This window comes from Arachis ipaensis, chromosome B6 (genome assembly GCF_059453495.1).
Source record: "Arachis ipaensis isolate K30076 ecotype BB chromosome B6, ASM5945349v1, whole genome shotgun sequence".
Lineage (NCBI taxonomy): Eukaryota > Viridiplantae > Streptophyta > Magnoliopsida > Fabales > Fabaceae > Arachis > Arachis ipaensis.
Genome location: NC_142441.1, coordinates 90,897,864 through 90,917,497, shown reverse-complemented (window position 1 = coordinate 90,917,497; position 19,634 = coordinate 90,897,864). Strand labels below are relative to the sequence as shown.

At 32.8% G+C, this 19,634-nt stretch overlaps 2 protein-coding genes and 1 pseudogene across 2 annotated transcripts; all 3 read right to left on the bottom strand.

The window, feature by feature from the left end:
• Nucleotides 1-2,063: 2,063 nt before the first annotated feature.
• LOC107646995 (uncharacterized) lies at nt 2,064-5,139 on the bottom strand. The gene is made up of 7 exons (XM_088490785.1): nt 5,132-5,139; nt 4,652-5,038; nt 4,444-4,570; nt 3,707-3,991; nt 3,504-3,621; nt 3,368-3,393; nt 2,064-2,261 (listed from the first exon to the last, which is right to left on the bottom strand). The coding sequence occupies exons 1-7, from the start codon at nt 5,137-5,139 to the stop codon at nt 2,064-2,066; spliced, it is 1,149 nt and encodes a 382-aa protein (XP_088346911.1).
• Nucleotides 5,140-5,610: 471 nt separating this feature from the next.
• Nucleotides 5,611-6,945, bottom strand: LOC148561731 (uncharacterized). The gene is made up of 3 exons (XM_088489738.1): nt 6,554-6,945; nt 6,398-6,461; nt 5,611-6,312 (listed from the first exon to the last, which is right to left on the bottom strand). Exons 1-3 carry the CDS (start codon nt 6,943-6,945, stop codon nt 5,611-5,613), a joined length of 1,158 nt encoding a protein of 385 aa, XP_088345864.1.
• Nucleotides 6,946-7,491: 546 nt separating this feature from the next.
• LOC148561730 (uncharacterized) lies at nt 7,492-9,143 on the bottom strand (annotated as a pseudogene).
• Nucleotides 9,144-19,634: the final 10,491 nt, after the last annotated feature.

The following is a 19,634-nucleotide window of genomic DNA, read 5'->3' as shown; positions in this document are numbered from 1 at the left end:
AATAAACGATGCCATGGTTAACAACATACCTAGAATCAAGACCCTGAACATATGGAGGGCAGGAGAAACTACTATCCCAACGGCCAGTCATTGATGAGTATGAAGTCAACCATGATTGTGAGTCAAAAATTTTCTTCTTATAAATGTTTATCCACACATACCCAACCGAATCAGTAAAGTACAGGATTGCATAAGTGGAGGTACAAATACAACAATGATGTTGCGTAGGATTCGGAATTTGTGTTACCTGATCAGTATTAGGATTCCACACGATGAGATTACTTGGGTGACTAATGCATGAATACCTAATGGCCATGCAGCCATTATCAGTACTGATCACTTCGAATTGGCCCTGAGAGTTCCTCAAGAATGGGATGCACAGGCGTTCATTCTCCCCGATATCCACATTAAATCTAGAAACCCACTTCCTCAATGATCTTCGTCCCTTGATACCAAAGTGAACATAAATGGAAGCTGGCCTCTTCTTAGCAACATGCAGATGCTTGAAGACAAACTCCTCGGTCTCTATCTCCTAGTTCCAATAGCTGCACAGGGTTCTGCTACAACCAACCGTATTGACATCGGCTCTAGAAAAAATCTCCAATATGAGGTCGTCTGGCAATAATGTCTGAGGTTTGGAAGGTGGACTAGCCATTCTAAAATTTGCTTTGCTTGAATGAAGAAAAGAAGCTAATAACCACGGTCAATTATATGTATAACTCCAATATAGTAGAATGTATATGGCTATTTATCATATTAAGAAAGAGACGCTAACCTTATATAAACTACATAAATGGTATGTTACACAGGGCATAATTACTTGGGGTTATACTTTCCAGTTTTTTTCCATATCCAAATATTATGAGTTAGGTAACAATAATAGTTGCAGAAAAAAATTTCATTATTAAACAACTGTTCAAGTTTAGTTATAGTAGTACTAACCCGGTTTGGTTATTTCAACTTAGTACTTATATTTAATAAAGAGATTGAGAAGTGTGTATATATATATATATATATATATATACAACAACTTCCCAAAAACCATAAGTAATCAGGTTCACTTAATTGATATTAATGCATGGTTTAAGTACGGGTCAGATAAAGCACCACTAATGAAAATGGCAGTTCTTTCTTTCAGTCTGAGTTCTGACTTGGCTTAAAATTAGTCAGGCAATGCAACTATAAAAGGCACACTTCTGGTAAACTACTGCGGCTTTTTTATTGGACAAAAAAGCTTCTCATATCTGATAACAATAAACACACACATAGGAATTGCTGTCCCTATTTGTTAGACATAAAGAGTTACCTATCCCATTTTGTTAGAGTTGAATATCACATACATAAATATTTCCCAATTTAAGAGCAAGCTACTTCTTTTTCCCATCAAATCATAAACAAAGCTGCGATGTATCTATCTTTTTGCCGGCCTTTCACTACTAGAAAATGGCTTAATAAAGACAGATTTACAAACAGATTTGGTCTATATTACAGACGGATTTTCGGTTACCGACGGATTTTGTCCTTCTGTAAAAGCTTCGTCAGAAATTATTTATCGACGGATTTTTACCAGTTACCGACGGATTTTTCCTCTGTAAATTCTCCACCCATTTCCTGAAGACGACGAACTTTCCGACGGATTTTCAGATGGATTTTCCATCGGTAATTACTACGAATTTTTCGACAGATTTTTTGTCGGTAATTACAGACGAATTTTTCGACAGATTTTCTGTCGGTAATTTGAGCCTTGGAATACCATTCCAAACTCTGAATACAGATAGAAAATCCGTCTGTAAATCTGTCGGTAAGATAAAATGGAATTTTTTTTAGATTTTTTCATTGTAAAATAAACCTGTTTTATACAAAATAATATAAATTTAATAATTACAATTTTTTATCTAATTAGTATTCAAATATTTATAATATTACAAAAAATAAACAACTTCATCATATTATAAAGCTAAAAGAAAAGTATTATAAACAAGCAAGTCAATATAATTCAAGACATAAACAAAGTGTATTATCAACTATAATCCTCAGTATATTGTTTAACCATACTAAATTTATCAACTATAGTCCTCAGTGTCATCTTCATCCCCATCATCATCATAGTCTTCATCCGAAGAGATTGAAGGTGGCGGCGGTGGCGGTGGCAGTGGAGCAGTAGTGGAACTACTTGACGCTCTAACCTTCTTGTAATAGCTAACATAAGCCTCATTCCATCTCTTCCGTTTCAGCTTTTCCTTCTTAGCCTTTCCAATTGCCTATTCTAACTTTTCTAACTTCTTTTGAGTCTTTTCCAAAGGAGCCAAGCGTGTATCTAACAACTTACTAATATGCTCATCTGTCTGTTGAGTAACATGTTGAAAAAGCTCTTCATTGAGATTATGAATCTGTTCTCGCAAATCAGGAACAAAATTTTGATTTGTAGATGCTCTTCCAAATACAGAGTTGGCAGAAGTGGTTCTAGACTTAATAAATCTATAAAAGAATGCTCCTTTTCCATAAACTCAATTCTTCTTTTGCCCACCACACACTTCCTCCCAAATCAAGTCTTCATCAATTGGTGGTAGCTCCATTCCTTGTGCTTGAGCTTCGACATGTTAGGCCTGAACTTCTGCTAACTTTTTTATAAACTTCTCCTGTTGCACAATGATTACAAAATACCAACAAATTTTCATCCTTTCCCAATAATTCAAATAGAATAAGCTCTAAAATATTCATGATTCTCATTACAAAATACAAAATAATATTCTCACAAGAAGCAACAGGAACAATTGGCGAAAGGAACAATTAACTAAAGTAGAAGAATAAATGACATAAATCAAGACATCAAACAGAGAATATCCCAATTAGGTGGCATGCATTATTAACAGCATTTGTTTGCCACACAAAAACTCAATTCATTAACATATCAAATACTCATTGATTAGAATCTATAATATATATATATATATATATATATATATATATATATATATATATATATATATATATATATATATATATATATATATATATAATCTATAATTAGGTGAGCCAATTCAATATTCTTGTATTCATGCATAGTTCCACATTGTTCAATTTCTAATATACTATTTTGTTCAAAATAAACAATTATTTGAAAAAAATGAATTAGTATAATTATTAATCAAAGTCAAGCCAAAATGGCATCAATGACACAAGATTTTGCTTCGCTAAACCAACAAAATAAAGGTCATGAATTACTCCAACATCTCACTGAAAATGCAGCAAAAGGAACAGTGAATCCATCTTTTTCAGATATGTAAATTAAAACACATGTTATTTTGCTCAGATTTGGAAGAAATTAGAGTCTCATTTTGCTTGAAATGTTAAAAAACAAAGGTACTATAACTCTGGTTTTTGGATGTAATTCTGTTAAAAAAACAAAGTTAAAAAACACTATTACTACTACTACTAATAATAAGTAACAAAGAAGAAACTAAATAGTAGTAGTGAAAAATCTATCTACTTAATATTTATACTATATCTCACATGAGTGTCTTGAGAGCATTTGTCCACCCATTTAGACTTGTCACTTTTAAGTGTGTGGGTTTCCTTGAAGACTTCCTCATGAGTTGGTGTACGGTCCAACTGCTTCTTCTGTTTCACATAAACACAAAATAAAAAAATTTTATATAAATAAATGTCTATTAAATAAGATCTAAAGCCATTTAAATTATGTTACCATCCTCTCTATAGTTGAGCTCAGTGGAATAGAACCACCACAATGGACAGAACCACCTAAGAGTGACGCTCGATTCTCCCTCGCTTTTTTTCTTATATTTTTCCATTTCTCATCCGTTTTCCAGTACTTTTCCAACACCTTTTTGTAAGCAGGAATTAGCCATTCGTGGGTTGTATCCACACCCTCACGGATATCCGACATCATTTGGCTAAATCGCTTACTTGTCCTATATTTGAAAGCCCTCCAAAAAAACTCCTCATCATCATCATCAATAAAAAAATGGCTCTGCACATAAAAAATGATACTATAATATAAGATAAGACAAGAAAATAACCCAGTATTAAGCTCTTTTTGGATACAAGAGCTCTCTATCGTAATTAAGACCCTGGATGTTAACCTACTTCATGTTTGCTCCCATTTTTCTCCAGTTCATGATTCATTGTTACCTCTTTTTGGATCCTGTATATTCCTATTTTAGCTATATAACTATATATCATGAATTATGGTATATTAACATGATTATTATGATTATTCAAAACTGATTGAAATAGGTAAACAAAACTTAGCAATTTATATACAGGACATTTATAAAGCTAAGTGAAACATATATTCTCATGATATTTTTCTTGCAGGACATTAATCAGCACATTAGCAAAAAAGAAAGGATAGAATTATAGTATAGATGACAAATATATACATAAATCATATATGATCATTGATATATATGTTATTTTTACCTTCCACTCCTTAAACCAAAGCTTCTTTGTCAGAAGAGGGACATCCCCAAACTTTTTAGATGGTTTATCATACCGTTTCTTGATGATCTCTGTAATCTTTTGTGAACCAGGAGGGAAAGATAACCAACTGATAATTTCATAAAGAATTGACAAGTTAGGAAACTAAAAAAAAGCAATTATTTCTCTAATTCAAGCAATCAAATTTTACCTTGTTTTTCCATCTGGAACCAATATTTGTTTTATGACAACATTAGGAACCGATGCAGTCTCTGATGGAGGAGATGTACTAGAGCTTCCAAGTGTCTCTGAATCAACTAATATGCTGGAATTGTGAGACAGAGAAGGAATCGAAATTGGAAGAGGGGGTGGTAGAGGGCCCATACATCCTGGAGTAGGCCAAGTTAGTGGAGGAAGACCAGTGTAGCCTGGATTAGGCACCATCAAATACAGTTGCTGGGTAAGTGGTCCTGACTGAAAATCTGGCACAACTGAAGTCCCAGAAGAGGTGGAGGTGGTGGTAATAGTGGCTGCGGTGGTGGTTCGAGAACCTCTATGACCCTTGACACCTTTACCCTTGACCCCGAGGAGCCATGATCTAGATATATATTAAAGACAAAATTAAAACAACACAAGCTAAAATAATATTAAAGATGAAACCAGCATGCATTCCATCAACTGCTGCACTAACAATTCCATCAACACAAGCTAAATTATGTTATATATAACATTGTTCAGTGCAAATCAGCAACAATTAAGTAAAGTAGCAACAGTAAAGTAGCCTCAGATTTGTGAGCAGAAATATATTTAATATCTAACTTAAATTGGTTAATAATGTCTAACTTTTGAATGCCTAAGTTAATCTTATAGCCACTACCATATAGCATTCTGTAATGTAAACAATTTAAACCACCCATTATTCAAAAAATAAAAAATAAAAAAATAAAAAGACTACCTACTAACTTTGCATCACTGCAAATTCTACAATAATAAAACCTAATAATTTATTTTAATTACCCTTTTTACTATTAACTGATTCAGTAGTATAATAGATTATAAAATATGTAAAGCTATTTCCTTACTCAACCTGCAGCTTTTATGTTTCAGCTACCTGCACTCTTTACTATATATTTAGATTTAGAGAGAAAGATAGAAAAGAATGTTACCCTATTAAAAATCGATATCATCATCAAAGTCTGCAACATCATCATATTCATTTTTATTAGCTCCAGAACTAGAGCCGATGGATAATTCGACAATGCGGTCCTCTCCAAATGGAGACTTAAGACTAATAGGAGGCTCAGTGTCTGAAATCCTAGAAGGATTGCTCTCATCCACTTGATAAGCTACATTATTCTCATCCTCATCCTCATCTACATGTACATGATTGGTTTCAATTCGACCTCTTGGTTTAGTTTTTACAACAATATGCCACATAGACTTGTAATTTCCAGGATAAGGTAAGAAGTAAACTTGTTTAGCTTTTTGGGCGACAATGAAAGGATCATAGTGGCGATATCTTTTGCTATGGTTGACTTTAGTTATTTTGTAGTCATTATGAATACGTGTTCCATTTGGATGACTTGGATCATACCATTGACATTTGAACAAAACAACTCGATTAGAGTCATCACCAGTGTATTCAAGCTCGAGTATATCTTCTAATAATCCAAACCAATCACTTTCCCCATTACCTGCATCACCTTTGACATACACACCGGTGTTATCGATTTTCTTTCCTTTTGTTCTTGCAAGAGTATGAAATGTATATCCATTTACTTTATAAATTGGATAACTTGTTGCTTTGTTTGAAGGAACCCAAGAAAGTGATTGCAAACCGGGATCAACAATTTCGTTGCATTGATTTTGAACCTAGTTAAAAACATGCATCAAACTATTTAATAAAAGATATATGATTACTATGTAATGCATCTATGATACGAATCTATGCACTTACATATGATGCAAACCAAGGGAAAAATCGGTCATCGCTTTCTCCAGGACAAGTTTCTTTCCAAAACCTTGATGAAAGTAGGACTAGAGTTGATAAGCTATGGAATAAGTTAGTAGAACAAGTGTAATTAACTATTTAATAAAAGATTTGTGCACTTACATATAGAAAGGGATAACTTTGCTTTCATTGAGTAGAATATGCAAATGAGCTGCGGCCTTGTCCCGTTCGTCTAACCAATGATCTTTAGCTTTTCCAACCTTGCGACCAGGTCTATTAAATATTGATAAAGAAGCTTTAATTGTGTCTCCCCCGTTATCATTTCTTCCCACACGGGTTCGCCTTGATAAGATATGTGGTTCAAAGTAGAAAGAAACAAAACTTGAAGTCTCCTTTGCCAAGAAAGCCTCACAAATCGAACCTTCAACCCTTGCTCTATTTTTCACTGTTCGCTTGAATGCTCCTATCACCCTTTCAAACAGATACATCCACCTATATTGGACAGGTCCACACACACGTGCCTCATATACTAGATGAATTGGCAAATGCTCCATCACATTAAAGAATCCCGGGGGAAATATCCTTTCTAACTTGCAAAGGATAATGAGAATATTCTGCTCCATAACCTATAAATCATGAACTTTGAAGGTGGTTGAGCACAAGTCTTTGAAAAACTGGCTTAACTCGGTAAGAGGCTTCCATATATTTGTAGGTAGTTCTCTGAATGCAGTTGGAAGCAAGCAATGCATAAAAATGTGACAATCATGGCTCTTCATACCAATAAACCTCCCCTGGGAAAGACTTACACATCTAGCAAGGTTAGATTCATAACCATCTGGAAATCTAAGTTGTTGCACCCACTTATACACGTCTTGTTGCTGTTCAGAAGTTAAAGTATAAGTTGCCTTAGGTTTGGACCAACAATTATCACCGACATGCCGCAAATGTAAATCTGGACGCTTGCACAGTTCAGCCAGATCTAACCTAGCCTTTTCATTGTCTCTAGTTCTATCAGTGTCCATAATAGTATTCATTATGTTATCAAGCACATTCTTCTCTATGTGCATTACATCAAGACAGTGACGAACCAGGTTATCCTTCTAATAAGATAACTCCCAAAACACACTTTGCTTAGTCCAATTGTGAGTAATACCATACTCTCGTGATTTGATCCACTTTCCATTATCTGATATCTTCCCAAGTCATTTAACCCTTTGCCAAATCTCCAAACCACTTAATCTGGTAGGAGCCTCTTCACTTTCTATTTTATTCTTCCGAAAATCATTCTTATTGCGACTATAAGGGTGGTCTATTGGCAAAAACCTCCAATGACAATCAAACCATGATGCCTTGCCTCCATGTGATAGTGTAAAAGACTTGGTATCCTCCATGCAAATGGGACATGACAATCTTCCTTGTGTCATCCACCCAGACAACATCCCATAACCAAAAAATCATTGATAGTCCACATCAATGCCGCCTTTAAGACAAAATTCTTCTTTTCTACAATATCATATGTCAAAACACCAGGATTCTACAACTCATTTAATTTGTCAATCAGGGGTCCCAAGAATAAATCAATGTTGGCTTTAGGGTTATTAGGACCAGGTATTAAGCAAGTCAAGAACAAATAAGGATCTTTCATACACATCCCAAAAGGTGGATTGTATGGAATAACAATTACGGGCCAACAAGAATAAGGCTTGCTAAATTGGATATTTGGGGTAAAGCCATCAGAGCAAAGACCTAACCTAATGTTTCTAGGCTCCAAAGCAAAATCAGAGTGGATATGGTCAAAGATTTTCCATGCCTCCCCATGTGACGGATGGGTCATCACGCCATCATCACGTTGGTTTTTGATGTGCCACGTCATGTGCGGAGCTGAACTCATTGATGCATAAAGTCTTCGAAGTCTAGGGATTAAGGGTAAATAGTGCATCCGTCTGATAGGAACTCTCTTGGACTTACAACCACCATCAGAAATAGGCTTGAATCTAGGTGCTTCACAAAACTTGCAACTAGTTAGAACAGCATCGTCTTTTCGATACAATATGCAATTATTTGAGCAACAATCTATTTTGATTGCCTTCAATCCAAGCTTTTGCACTAACTTCTTAGCCTCATAGTAATCCCTAGGTATGGCACTACCCTCAGGAGCAATTTCCCTAATTAAGGTCGCCCATTGCTTAAATGACTCTTGCGATTGGTTTCCCTCGGCCTTAATGCATAGCATTCTAACAGCTATCGATAGTTGAGAGTGCACACAACCTTCCCACAAAGGCTTTTGAGCTGCCTCAAGAAGATCAAAAAAGTTTTTAGCCTCTACATGAGGATCCTCTGGACCAGCAGAATCGAAAACCATTTCATGATACCTTCTGGAGTTGTCTTCCCAGCTAATGTCATACATATCACATTCTTCCACATTTGCACCACTTCCTGAACCACCTTCCCACAATTATTGAATCCTGTCTGAATAATCCTTATGTTATCAATCTCTGCATCTTCTGTCCAAATCCAATAATTTGGCATAAACCCCTTTTCCCACAAATGCATCTTAATAATGTTCAGCTCTTTATAGTTTGTGCATCTACACTTAACGCATGGGCATCTACACTTTCCTTCCGACTTCACAACATCTAACTTAGTAATCGTTTCTATAAACTACTAAACCTTGTCATAAAACTCAAGTTTAATACCCCTCTCTTGTTGGATTCAACCTATCATACATCCACACTCGATGGTGCCAAGACATATCTTACGAATTCGATGTTTTTAGTACCTATAAATCATCCAACACAAGTAATATTTCATCTCTCATACAACACCCTATCAATATTTAACCATATCAATGTTTTCAATGCAACACAAGCAACAACACAACATAAGCAATATTTCTTTTATCATACAATATCCAGGAATTCAATGAAGTTTACAATACAAAAATTGCACTAACCTGAAATCCAAGCAAAAAGTTGAAGAGATTGGACCAAAAATCTCTAAGCAAACACACAAATTAGTCTTCTAACAATTAATTACTGTGCAATAAGAGAGAGAGAGAGTTAGGGTATTGCTATGGGAACATGAACAGTTCATAAGTTAAATTGTAGCATTTGTAGCATCATCAAGCTCATCTGTCTCATCTTCCCCATCTTTTAAATTTATTCCATCTACCTTAAAATATATATCAATGCTAATTAACTAAGAGACAATGTTGTCCAAGCCTCCAAAATACTTTAAAAGAATTTGACATAAAATAATAAAAAAAAGAAATTTTAATAATGTTTAAAGAAAGTCCTGAAGTGAGTGTCTCTTTATTGAGTATCGAACATTTTTTCATCACGGTGATATGATTTCAAATATTTTAATTTAATTCTTTATTTATCTATGAAAAAAGCTAATGATATCATTTAGTTTGGAATTTTCCAATGAAAGAAAGCACTTCGGTTATGCACATTTTTTGATAGATAGTGCTACTTCTATTAAGTATAAATAAGCAGTTAGCTGAGGCTAAAAACATGTTACAGTAGTGTAGAATTTAAATTGTAAATAGACATAGTACCAAACTCAGAAGATCATATAATACAAGCATTTTTTGTAGAATTCTGACATAACAGTTCATCATTTAATTAAACAATCTAACAATAAATTAATTAAGTACTATAGCAGCAGTAAAGCAGAAGTAAAATATAATATCATTACAAAAAATTATAATTAAAAATATCTCAAATTATTATTGAAATTAAAACAAAATTAAAGCAATTACCCACCCACCACGTTTTATTAGTAAACCAAATGCACTTTTCGAACACTATTGTACTTTAGTTTGCACATCGGGTTCACGGGTTGGTAGTTCCCGAACTGCTGCCCATCGCGAGAGGCTGGACCGAGCTATTTTTAAATTGGACTTGGCACACTCAATTTGTCTCTAACCTAAAATGAAAAGAAATAGAATTGAATGATTATTTTTATTTATTTTAAAAAATAATTTTTTTAATTCGTTTTAGAAAATTTTCTTTTAAATTACGCCAATAAATTCTATGTTTTGTTTTCCTTGACAGCGTGAGAATGAGATTGGTGACTTCATTAAGTCAATTCAATGTATGATGAACGAAAATGAAGCTTCTGAAACAGATGCACGTGAGTGCATAAAATCCATGTTAAGCATAATATGGAAGAAGATGAACAAAGAAGCTCATGATTCTCCTTTGTCTAAGCGCTTCAAAGAAATTGCTATGAACCTTAGAAGAATGGCACTATGCATGTACCAACATGGAGATGGCCATAGCATTCAATATTCTCAAATCAAGAATCGCATATTATCATTACTTATTCAACCCATTCAGGATAATATATATGTATGAAGGACATGCAAAAAAGTCATAATAAATTTCATAGGTGAATAATTATATAACATTATCTAGAATGACATTTTCATTTCATTTCAAAATCTGAGTGTAAATAATTTTCATTATCTATTAGCAATTACCCACATAGGGTTTGTTTTGTCATTTCAATATTTGTGTTCAAGTCCCTGTATGTGATTATATGCCTATGTGGTTGGATCAATGCAAAGGAGCTTCTCTGACTACCTCACATTTTTCAGGGATAGTTTTGTCATCAGATTTTAAGATGAGTTCAAATTATTGGATGGGGGTGGACAAAAGTTATAGTTGGGGACCTTAGGGAGACATGGCTTTAATATTTAACTGTGTTAATTATGGCAAAAAGCAACACATATCTGCAAGCTGTCAAGAAATTAATCCAAATGAAATAGCAACAAGAAATTAATATGTGATCAAGAATGTTCCTGACACACAAAGCCAAGCATGGACAAGAATGGTCAGATAATTGCAAGTAATTAACCTCCAAGTTCTTAAAATCTCCTATATAGTTAAGTTTTAAATGACATGATTGAACTTCATATATGTAATTGAAAATGTGGTCACAGTAGTTTAAAGCAATGCAAGACGACAATACAAGAAAAAACAATACCTGAATACTCTGAGTTGTGATGTTCTGATGGATTAGGAAGAATTATGAAAGTGATAGGTGGTGGTTACTGTGCTGATCAGTTAGATAGTTCTGCGTCACTACTATTCATAAGAAGCAAAGACACATGATGAAATGTTATAAAAGTTGGTATTATACTATTATAGAAGTGGGGTTTAATTTTAACGACAAAAGAAGAAATAAAGAGGAAGAAGGAAGCAAAATACAAAAGAAGGGGAAGAATAATTACAATTATCATTATCAAAAAAGAAGGTTGGCTTCTCATCTCATTACATGGATCCTTCAATTGTTCCCATAACCATTCCTCACTCTCATGTCCTGGAATGATTAGGACACTAATAAGATCTTCATTTCATAAACTATTGTAGATCAACACATTCAAGAACTAACCTGAAACAAAACCATTGACACGCACTAGCAGAACTAGAGATGTTGCATCTTTATTTTTAATTCTTCTGTTCTAGATACCTCAGGACTCATGCTGCCCTTAGGATCTCACTCTAACACATGTTAAGTCACATTTACAAGTATAATAATAGTCACAAAATTAATCTCATTGGAGGGGAGGGGGGTGTATGTGTGTGATTCGATTGCATATATGAACATAAGTTTATTCCAGGAAGCAGTTAAATAAAATACACACACTCCAATATTTTCCAAATTGCAATTCTTCTTTTTCTATTAGATCTGCTATTATGCTCCCCTTTGCTTCCACAACCTCATTAACACACCCTTTTTTCTTGTCAACATTATTATTATTATTATTATTATTATTATTATTATTATTATTATTATTATTATTATTATTATTATTATTCAGCCCACCAACCACTCCCAATTTCAAACAAACACTTCTTTCTCTTCTTCAACATTGTTTGTGATTCCATTTTTTAGTATACCTCCCAATGCATTTATCAGAGTTATTTTTCCACTACAAGAAGGACCTAAAATGGCTAATAATTCTCTAGGAAAAACAAAACCGCTAACCCCTTTCAAGATTAGTTTACCATCCTCATTACAACTATTCTCTTTCTTGCAAAACAAGCCATCCCTTTTACTTGTTTTGGTTTCATATATAACATCTTCAAACTGCAAGAATCAACATTGTAATGTAGAATATGAACATGTCTAGCATATCTTATACATTATCCATGTTCCATGAGTTTACTAACCATTAGGCATTAGCACATAATAAACCAATACTCATCACTATCCATTTGTGTTAACATTTAAAATTGAAGAAAAGTAATGTACTTAAAGTGATCTAGACTACCAAATAAATAAAAGGAACTAGCTCACTTCTTTCTACGGCTGGATTCAACACTAACACATGAAACAACAATTAAAATTTTATGAGTTTACTTATAGAGCATGCCTTTAGGGTAACAGGTGGATAAGCTTTGATAAACATGTTTCGTTTTCCTTCTGTTGTTGACTTCATTAATGTTTGGTATTCAGAGCTTAGTGTCCCACTTGCCATTTTATTTGCAAGGAAGGGTATACATACGTAGTACCAAAACACCATTCTGAGGCTTTTCATCAAATAGCTTACATGCATCATTTGAAATGTTTTGATTAAATAAAAAATTCATCACAGCAAACAAATAAATTACAAAATCAAAAGCAAACCCTAGCTTAATCCCAAATCGGAAATGAAATCAAGCAGCAATTAAACAAACTGGAAGAAAATATAGTAGAAAATTCAAATACTCACCATCGATGTTGGGTTTGAAGAAAAGAAAAAGTCACTGAAGGAGGATTAAAATTTATACTCATAAAAGTAGAGTTAGGTTTACCGAGAGTGATGATTGACAACGACGAGAGTGATGGAAGTCCCAAAGGTGTTGATGATGGAAGAATGCGGTGGATGAGTGTGGTTATGGAACAGCGGTGATGGAAGAATGCGGCGCTGAGGAGCAAGATTTGGAGTGTGAATGGAGTCTGAAGATGATTGTGAAACTCGTTTGGAGTGTAACTGTGGAGCTCGAGGGTATAGAAGTAGAGTTTAGGTTTAAGTCAATATTACCAATGGAAATTTTTAAATTACAGACGGATTTTTCGTCCGTAACCATTTCCCACGAAAAAAATTAATTTTTCCGACAGAATTATCGACGGATTTTCTTTTCCGTCTGTAATTTATGCTAATTTATTTTTTTTATTTTCCGACAAAAAATTCCTCTGAAATTCCGTCTGTATTTCCGTGGGATAAAATCCATCAGAAATATCTGTCTGTAATAACTAGTTTTCTAGTAGTGTTTTTTTGTCTGAATTCAGTCATAAATTGAAGATTTGGGCTAATTGTTTTTTAGGAACTTGATCTCATCCCCTGTAATTAAGATTTGATTGGTTCGACCGAAGTAAATCTTCCCGAAAGTGACCGTACTTCCAAACAAAGTTAGCAGAAATACTAAAATAGTTCAGTAGGTAAAAATTATGTTTTCATATATATAAGAGAGTTGAATATAAAAAGGTAACTTTAAAGAAAACCGAGTAAAAGAATTAAACATTTTTTAATAAAGAATCATAAAAAATGCTCACGATAAATATTGAATAATAATTTTTTTGTATAAATTATATATTTTTTTTATAAAATGTATTCAAAATTCTTTTTTTATCAAATAATAGACCAATTAGCCCAAGATTCATTAATATTTGTATACACCTCACTCCATGAAAGAATCCTTACTGCAAATCTTACTTTTTCTAATTATCAATGTAGTGTAATTAGAGAGGATGTGTAATTTATAGTGATGATATTATTTTGTTACAAAGTTCTATTTATTTTTAAGGAAAAATACTAAATGGATAAAACTCAGGGTATATGTAAGGGTTTTCTGAATCTCTTATTCTTTTATATAAAGGTTTATGTATGTGTTTTCAACAACCCTTTTTCTTATCAAATAGTAAATAGCAGAGCAATTACCCAGATATTCACCACATTTTTATATAGCTTAATAACATATTATGTCTCAAAAGTCTATACAGATTTGGTTGAAATGTATTCGAAATTTGCTTTTCTTATCGAATAATAGACCAATTAGCTTAATCTTTCTGTACACCTAATTTTATGATCTAAAGTTGCACTTTATATTTTGTACTTTAAAAAATTAGTTATTTTGTATATTTTCTATTTAGCAAACAAATAATTGAGTACGAAATATTTTTTTTTCTTTAAAAAGTGAATAAAGATTTTTTTTTTCTTTTCATGCATTGTTGATAATGTTTATAAAAAAGTTGATTAAATAATATTATGTTAAAAAGTAAAAAAATATTATATTTTTTTGTATGTTTCTGAGATTTGGTATACAGAATTAACTCCATAAATTACCAAAAAAGATTAAAAACTTAAAATCAAGCTACATAATAATAATAGTTCAAATAGTGTACACTTTAAAAAAGTAGCTGATTTTGTATATCTTGTTGATAATAAACATAAATAATTGAGTACAAAATAAATTGAACTTTAAAAACTGAATTACTAAATTAATTTTTGTTTTCATGTATTATTTGTAATATTTCTAAAAAGTTTGACTAAAAAATATTAAATTTAGAAGTCAAACAAAAAGATTTTTTTTCAATTTGTGAGATTTGGAATACAAAAGTTAACTAAAAAAAATTAATAAAAAGTATTAAACATTTAAAATAAAGCATCATAACAATAGTAGTTGGTACTTCTTAATCCAACTGAACAAAAATTACATAGTAACAATTTTTTTTTGTATCTAATATGTGTATAAATTTTCATGTAAGTAGTTTAAAAATCTTTTTTTCTGATCAAATTGCAAAACCATAAACTCAAGATTCATAAAATTTCTATTTTAATTTTCCTTTTTACTTCAACTTGACTCCAAATTGTAGGTTTTTTAATGTGCAAAACAGTTTGCAAAAGGCATAAGCAAATAACATAGTATTAGCATGGGATAAAAAAAAAGGTGAAGCGACATCTAGTATAAGAGGTGAAGGGTTATTTCTGATTAGCAAGGTCGATATTCACTAAACCGAAAATAATATTCGGAGAGTTGATGCTTTAGAATAGAAGACATAAAAAGTTATATAAACAAATGAGTCCAACTGTAGATTTGACTTAGACCAAGGAGTTACATTTTGTTTACTGCGTTATGAAACTCGATTAAAAGAAGAAGAATTGGAGAAAAAGTAAACTAAAAAATGTTAAAATTTTTATATGTAACGTTCATGGAAACCCAAGGTCATTACAGCATAGTAACTAAACTAAAGCCAACAAATGTGTACAATCACATTACATATCCCAAATTGAGTGAATCACTCAATTTTCCTCTTAGTAGAACCACGTTTGAAAGTCTTGTTACTGGATCCCTGGCCTTCCGGATTGGTAAGTCCACTAACACCCAAGCTTGGAGCAGAATCTGCTATAACATATTTACCAGGAGTATCTAAGCCGCTCTCAAAGATGCTCTCAGTGCCAGAATCCTGCATGAGTGCAACAGAATTTGCAATATCAAATATTGGGTTCTACAATGCAATAGAATTTGAAATATCAATTATTGGGTTCTAATGGAATCATGACCTTTGATAGTGAAACAATAGCCGCTTTGATGAGCGGATAATTTATACGCTTTTTGGCATTATTTTTAGCATGTTTTTAGTAGGATCTAGTTACTTTTAGGGATGTTTTTATTAGTTTTTATGTTAAATTCACATTTCTGGACTTTACTATGAGTTTATGTATTTTTCTATGATTTCAGGTATTTTCTGGCTGAAATTGAGGGACTTGAGCAAAAATCAGATTCAGAGGTTGAAGAAGGACTGCTGATGCTGTTGGATTCTGACCTCCCTGCACTCAAAGTGGAATTTCTGGAGCTACAGAACTCAAAATGGTGCGCTTCCAACTGCGTTGGAAATTATACATCCAGGGCTTTCCAGCAATATATAATAGTCCATACTTTGGCCGAGTTTAGATGACATAAAAGGGCATTGAACGCCAGTTCTACGCTGTAGTCTGAGTTAAACGCCAGAAACACGTCACGAACCAGAGTTGAATGCCAAAAACACGTTACAACTTGGCGTTCAACTCCAAAAGAAGCCTCTTCACGTGTAAACTTCAAGCTCAGCCCAAGCACACACCAAGTGGGCCCCGGAAGTGGATTTATGCATCAATTACTTACTTCTGTAAACCCTAGTAACTAGTTTAGTATAAATAGGACTTTTTACTATTGTATTTTCATCTTGGGATGTCTAGTTCTTAGATCATGGGGGCTGGCCATTCGGCCATGCCTGGACCTTCATCACTTATGTATTTTCAACGGTAGAGTTTCTGCACTCCATAGATTAAGGTGTGGAGCTCTGCTGTTCCTCATGATTTAATACAAAGTACTACTGTTTTATATTCAATTCAACTTATTCAGCTTCTAAGATATCCATTCGCACCCAAGAACATGATGAATGTGTTGATTATGTGACGCTCATCATCATTCTCACTTATGAACGCGTGCCTGACAAACACTTCCGTTCTACATGCAAACAAGCTAGAATGAGTATCTCTTGGATATCTAATACAGGGGACCGAGTCTGACATATTAGTGTCTTCGTGGTATAAGTTAGAACCCATGGATGGCCATTCCTGAGATCTAGAAAGTCTAAACCTTGTCTGTGGTATTCCGAGTAGGATCTGGGAAGGGATGGCTGTGACGAGCTTCAAACTCGCGAGTGATGGGCGTAGTGACAGACGCAAAAGGATAGTAAATCCTATTCCAGTATGATCGAGAACCGACAGATGATTAGCCATGCATTGACAGCGCATTGGACCATTTTTACAGGAGGATGGGATGTAGCCATTGACAACGGTGATGCCCTACATAAAGCTTTCCATGGAAAGGAGTAGGATTGATTGGATGAAGATAGCAGGAAAGCAGAGATCAGAGGAACGAAAGCATCTCTATACGCTTATCTGAAATTCTCACCAATGAATTACATAAGTACCACTATCCTATTTTATATTTTATTTATTTTCATCCACTATAATTTCTTAATACAATTTAATCCGCCTGACTGAGATTTACAAGGTGGCCATAGCTTGCTTCAAGCCGACAATCTCCGTGGGATCGACCTTTACTCACGTAAGGTTTATTACTTGGACGACCAAGTGCACTTGCTGGTTAGTTGTACAAAGTTGTGAAACAGATATAAGATCATGAACGTGCGTATTGAGTTTTTAGCGCCGTTACCAAGGAATGGAATGATCACAATTTTGCACACCAAGTTTTTGGCGCCGTTGCCGGGGATTGTTCGAGTTTGGACAACTGACGGTTCATCTTGTTGCTCAAATTAGGTAATTTTCTTGTTGTTTTATTTTCAAAAAAAAAAATTTTTCAAAAATCTTTCAAAAATTTCTCATCTGTTTTCAAAAATTATTCTAAATTTTTAAGAATGAATTCTAGTGTTTCATGAAGCATGTTGAAACCTGGCTGGCTGTAAAGCCGGGTCTAATTCTTTTGGATAGTGGCTTCCAACCATCAGCATAGAGGCAAGTTAATTGGAATATCAGCTGTTGCATGCCTGATTTATAGCCTAAAGCTGGCTGGCTATTAAGCCATGCCCAACCCTTGGATTGGAGCTTTAGGCCAACATTGAAAGATTCCTGGGATTCTTATAAAAAAAATTTGAATTTCTTATTTTCTTTTTCCTATATGTTTTTTGAAAAAAATTTAAAAGAAAATACAAAAAAATCATAAAATCATAAAATAAAAAATATTTTGTGTTTCTTGTTTGAGTCTTGAGTCAATTTCAAGTTTGGTGTCAATTGCATTTTTTCTAAAAATTTATGCATTTTTCGAAAATTCATGCATTCATAGTGTTCTTCATGATCTTCAAGTTGTTCTTGGTAAGTCTTCTTGTTTGATCTTTAAATTTTCTTGTTTTGAGTCTTTTCTTGTTTTTCATATGCATTTTTCATTTGTTAGAGTCCAAGCATTAAAGATTTCTAAGTTTGGTGTCTTGCATGTTTTCTTTGCATAAAAAATTTTTCAAAAATATGTTCTTGATGTTCATCATGATCTTCAAAGTGTTCTTGGTGTTCATCTTGACATTCATAGTGTTCTTGCATGCATCATTTGTTTTGATTCATAATTTTCATGTTGTGGGTCATTTTTTTTTGTTTTTCTCTTTCATCATTAAAAATTCAAAAATAAAAAAAATATCTTTCCTTTTTTCTCTCATAAATTTCGAAAATTTGGATTGACTTTTTCAAAAAAATTTTTAAAATTCAATTGTTTCTTATGAGTCAAATCAAATTTTCAATTTAAAAATCTTATCTTTTTCAAAATCATTTTCAAAAATCAAATCTTTTTTATTTTTCTTATTTATTTTCGAAAATTTTAAAAATATTTTTCAAAAAAAAATCTCTTTCTTAATTTTATCTCATAATTTTCGAAAATATCATCAAAAATTAATGTTTTGATTCAAAAATTTCAAGTTTGTTACTTGCTTGTTAAGAAAGATTCAAACTTTAAGTTCTAGAATCATATCTTGTGATTACTTGTGAGTCAAGTCATTAATTTTGATTTTTAAAATCAAATCTTTTTCAAAACTAATTTTAATCATATCTTTCTATCATATCTTTTTTAAATCATATTCTTTTTCAAAAATATCTTTTTATCTTATCTTTTTCAAAATCATATCTTTTTAATCATACCTCTTCATATCATATATTTTTCAAATATCTTTTCTAACTTCTTATTTTCTTATCTTTTAAAAAAATTGATTTTCAAAATTTGTTTCAACTAACTAATTAACTTTTTGTTTGTTTCTTATCTCTTTCAATACTACCTAACTAACTATCCTTCTATAATTTTCGAAAATTCCTCCCTCTTTTTCAAAAATTCTTTTTAATTAATTAATTATTTTAAATTTTAATTTTAATTGTATTCTTCCTTTAATTTTCGAAAATCATTAACTCCTTTTCAAAATTTATTTTCGAAAACCTTTCTCTCTCATCTTATTCTATTTATTTATTCATTTACTAACACTTCTCTTCATCTCAAATCACTGCTACTATCCTCACCCTTGTGTTTAGATTATCCATTCTTCTTCACTCTTATTCCCTTTCTTCTTCTACTAACAACAAGGGGACCTCTATACTGTGGTAAAAAGGATCCCTATTATTATTTTTCTGTTCCCTTCTTTTTCATATGAGCAGGAGCAAGGACAAGAACATTCTTGTTGAAGCTGATCCAGAACCTGAAAGGACTCTAAAGAG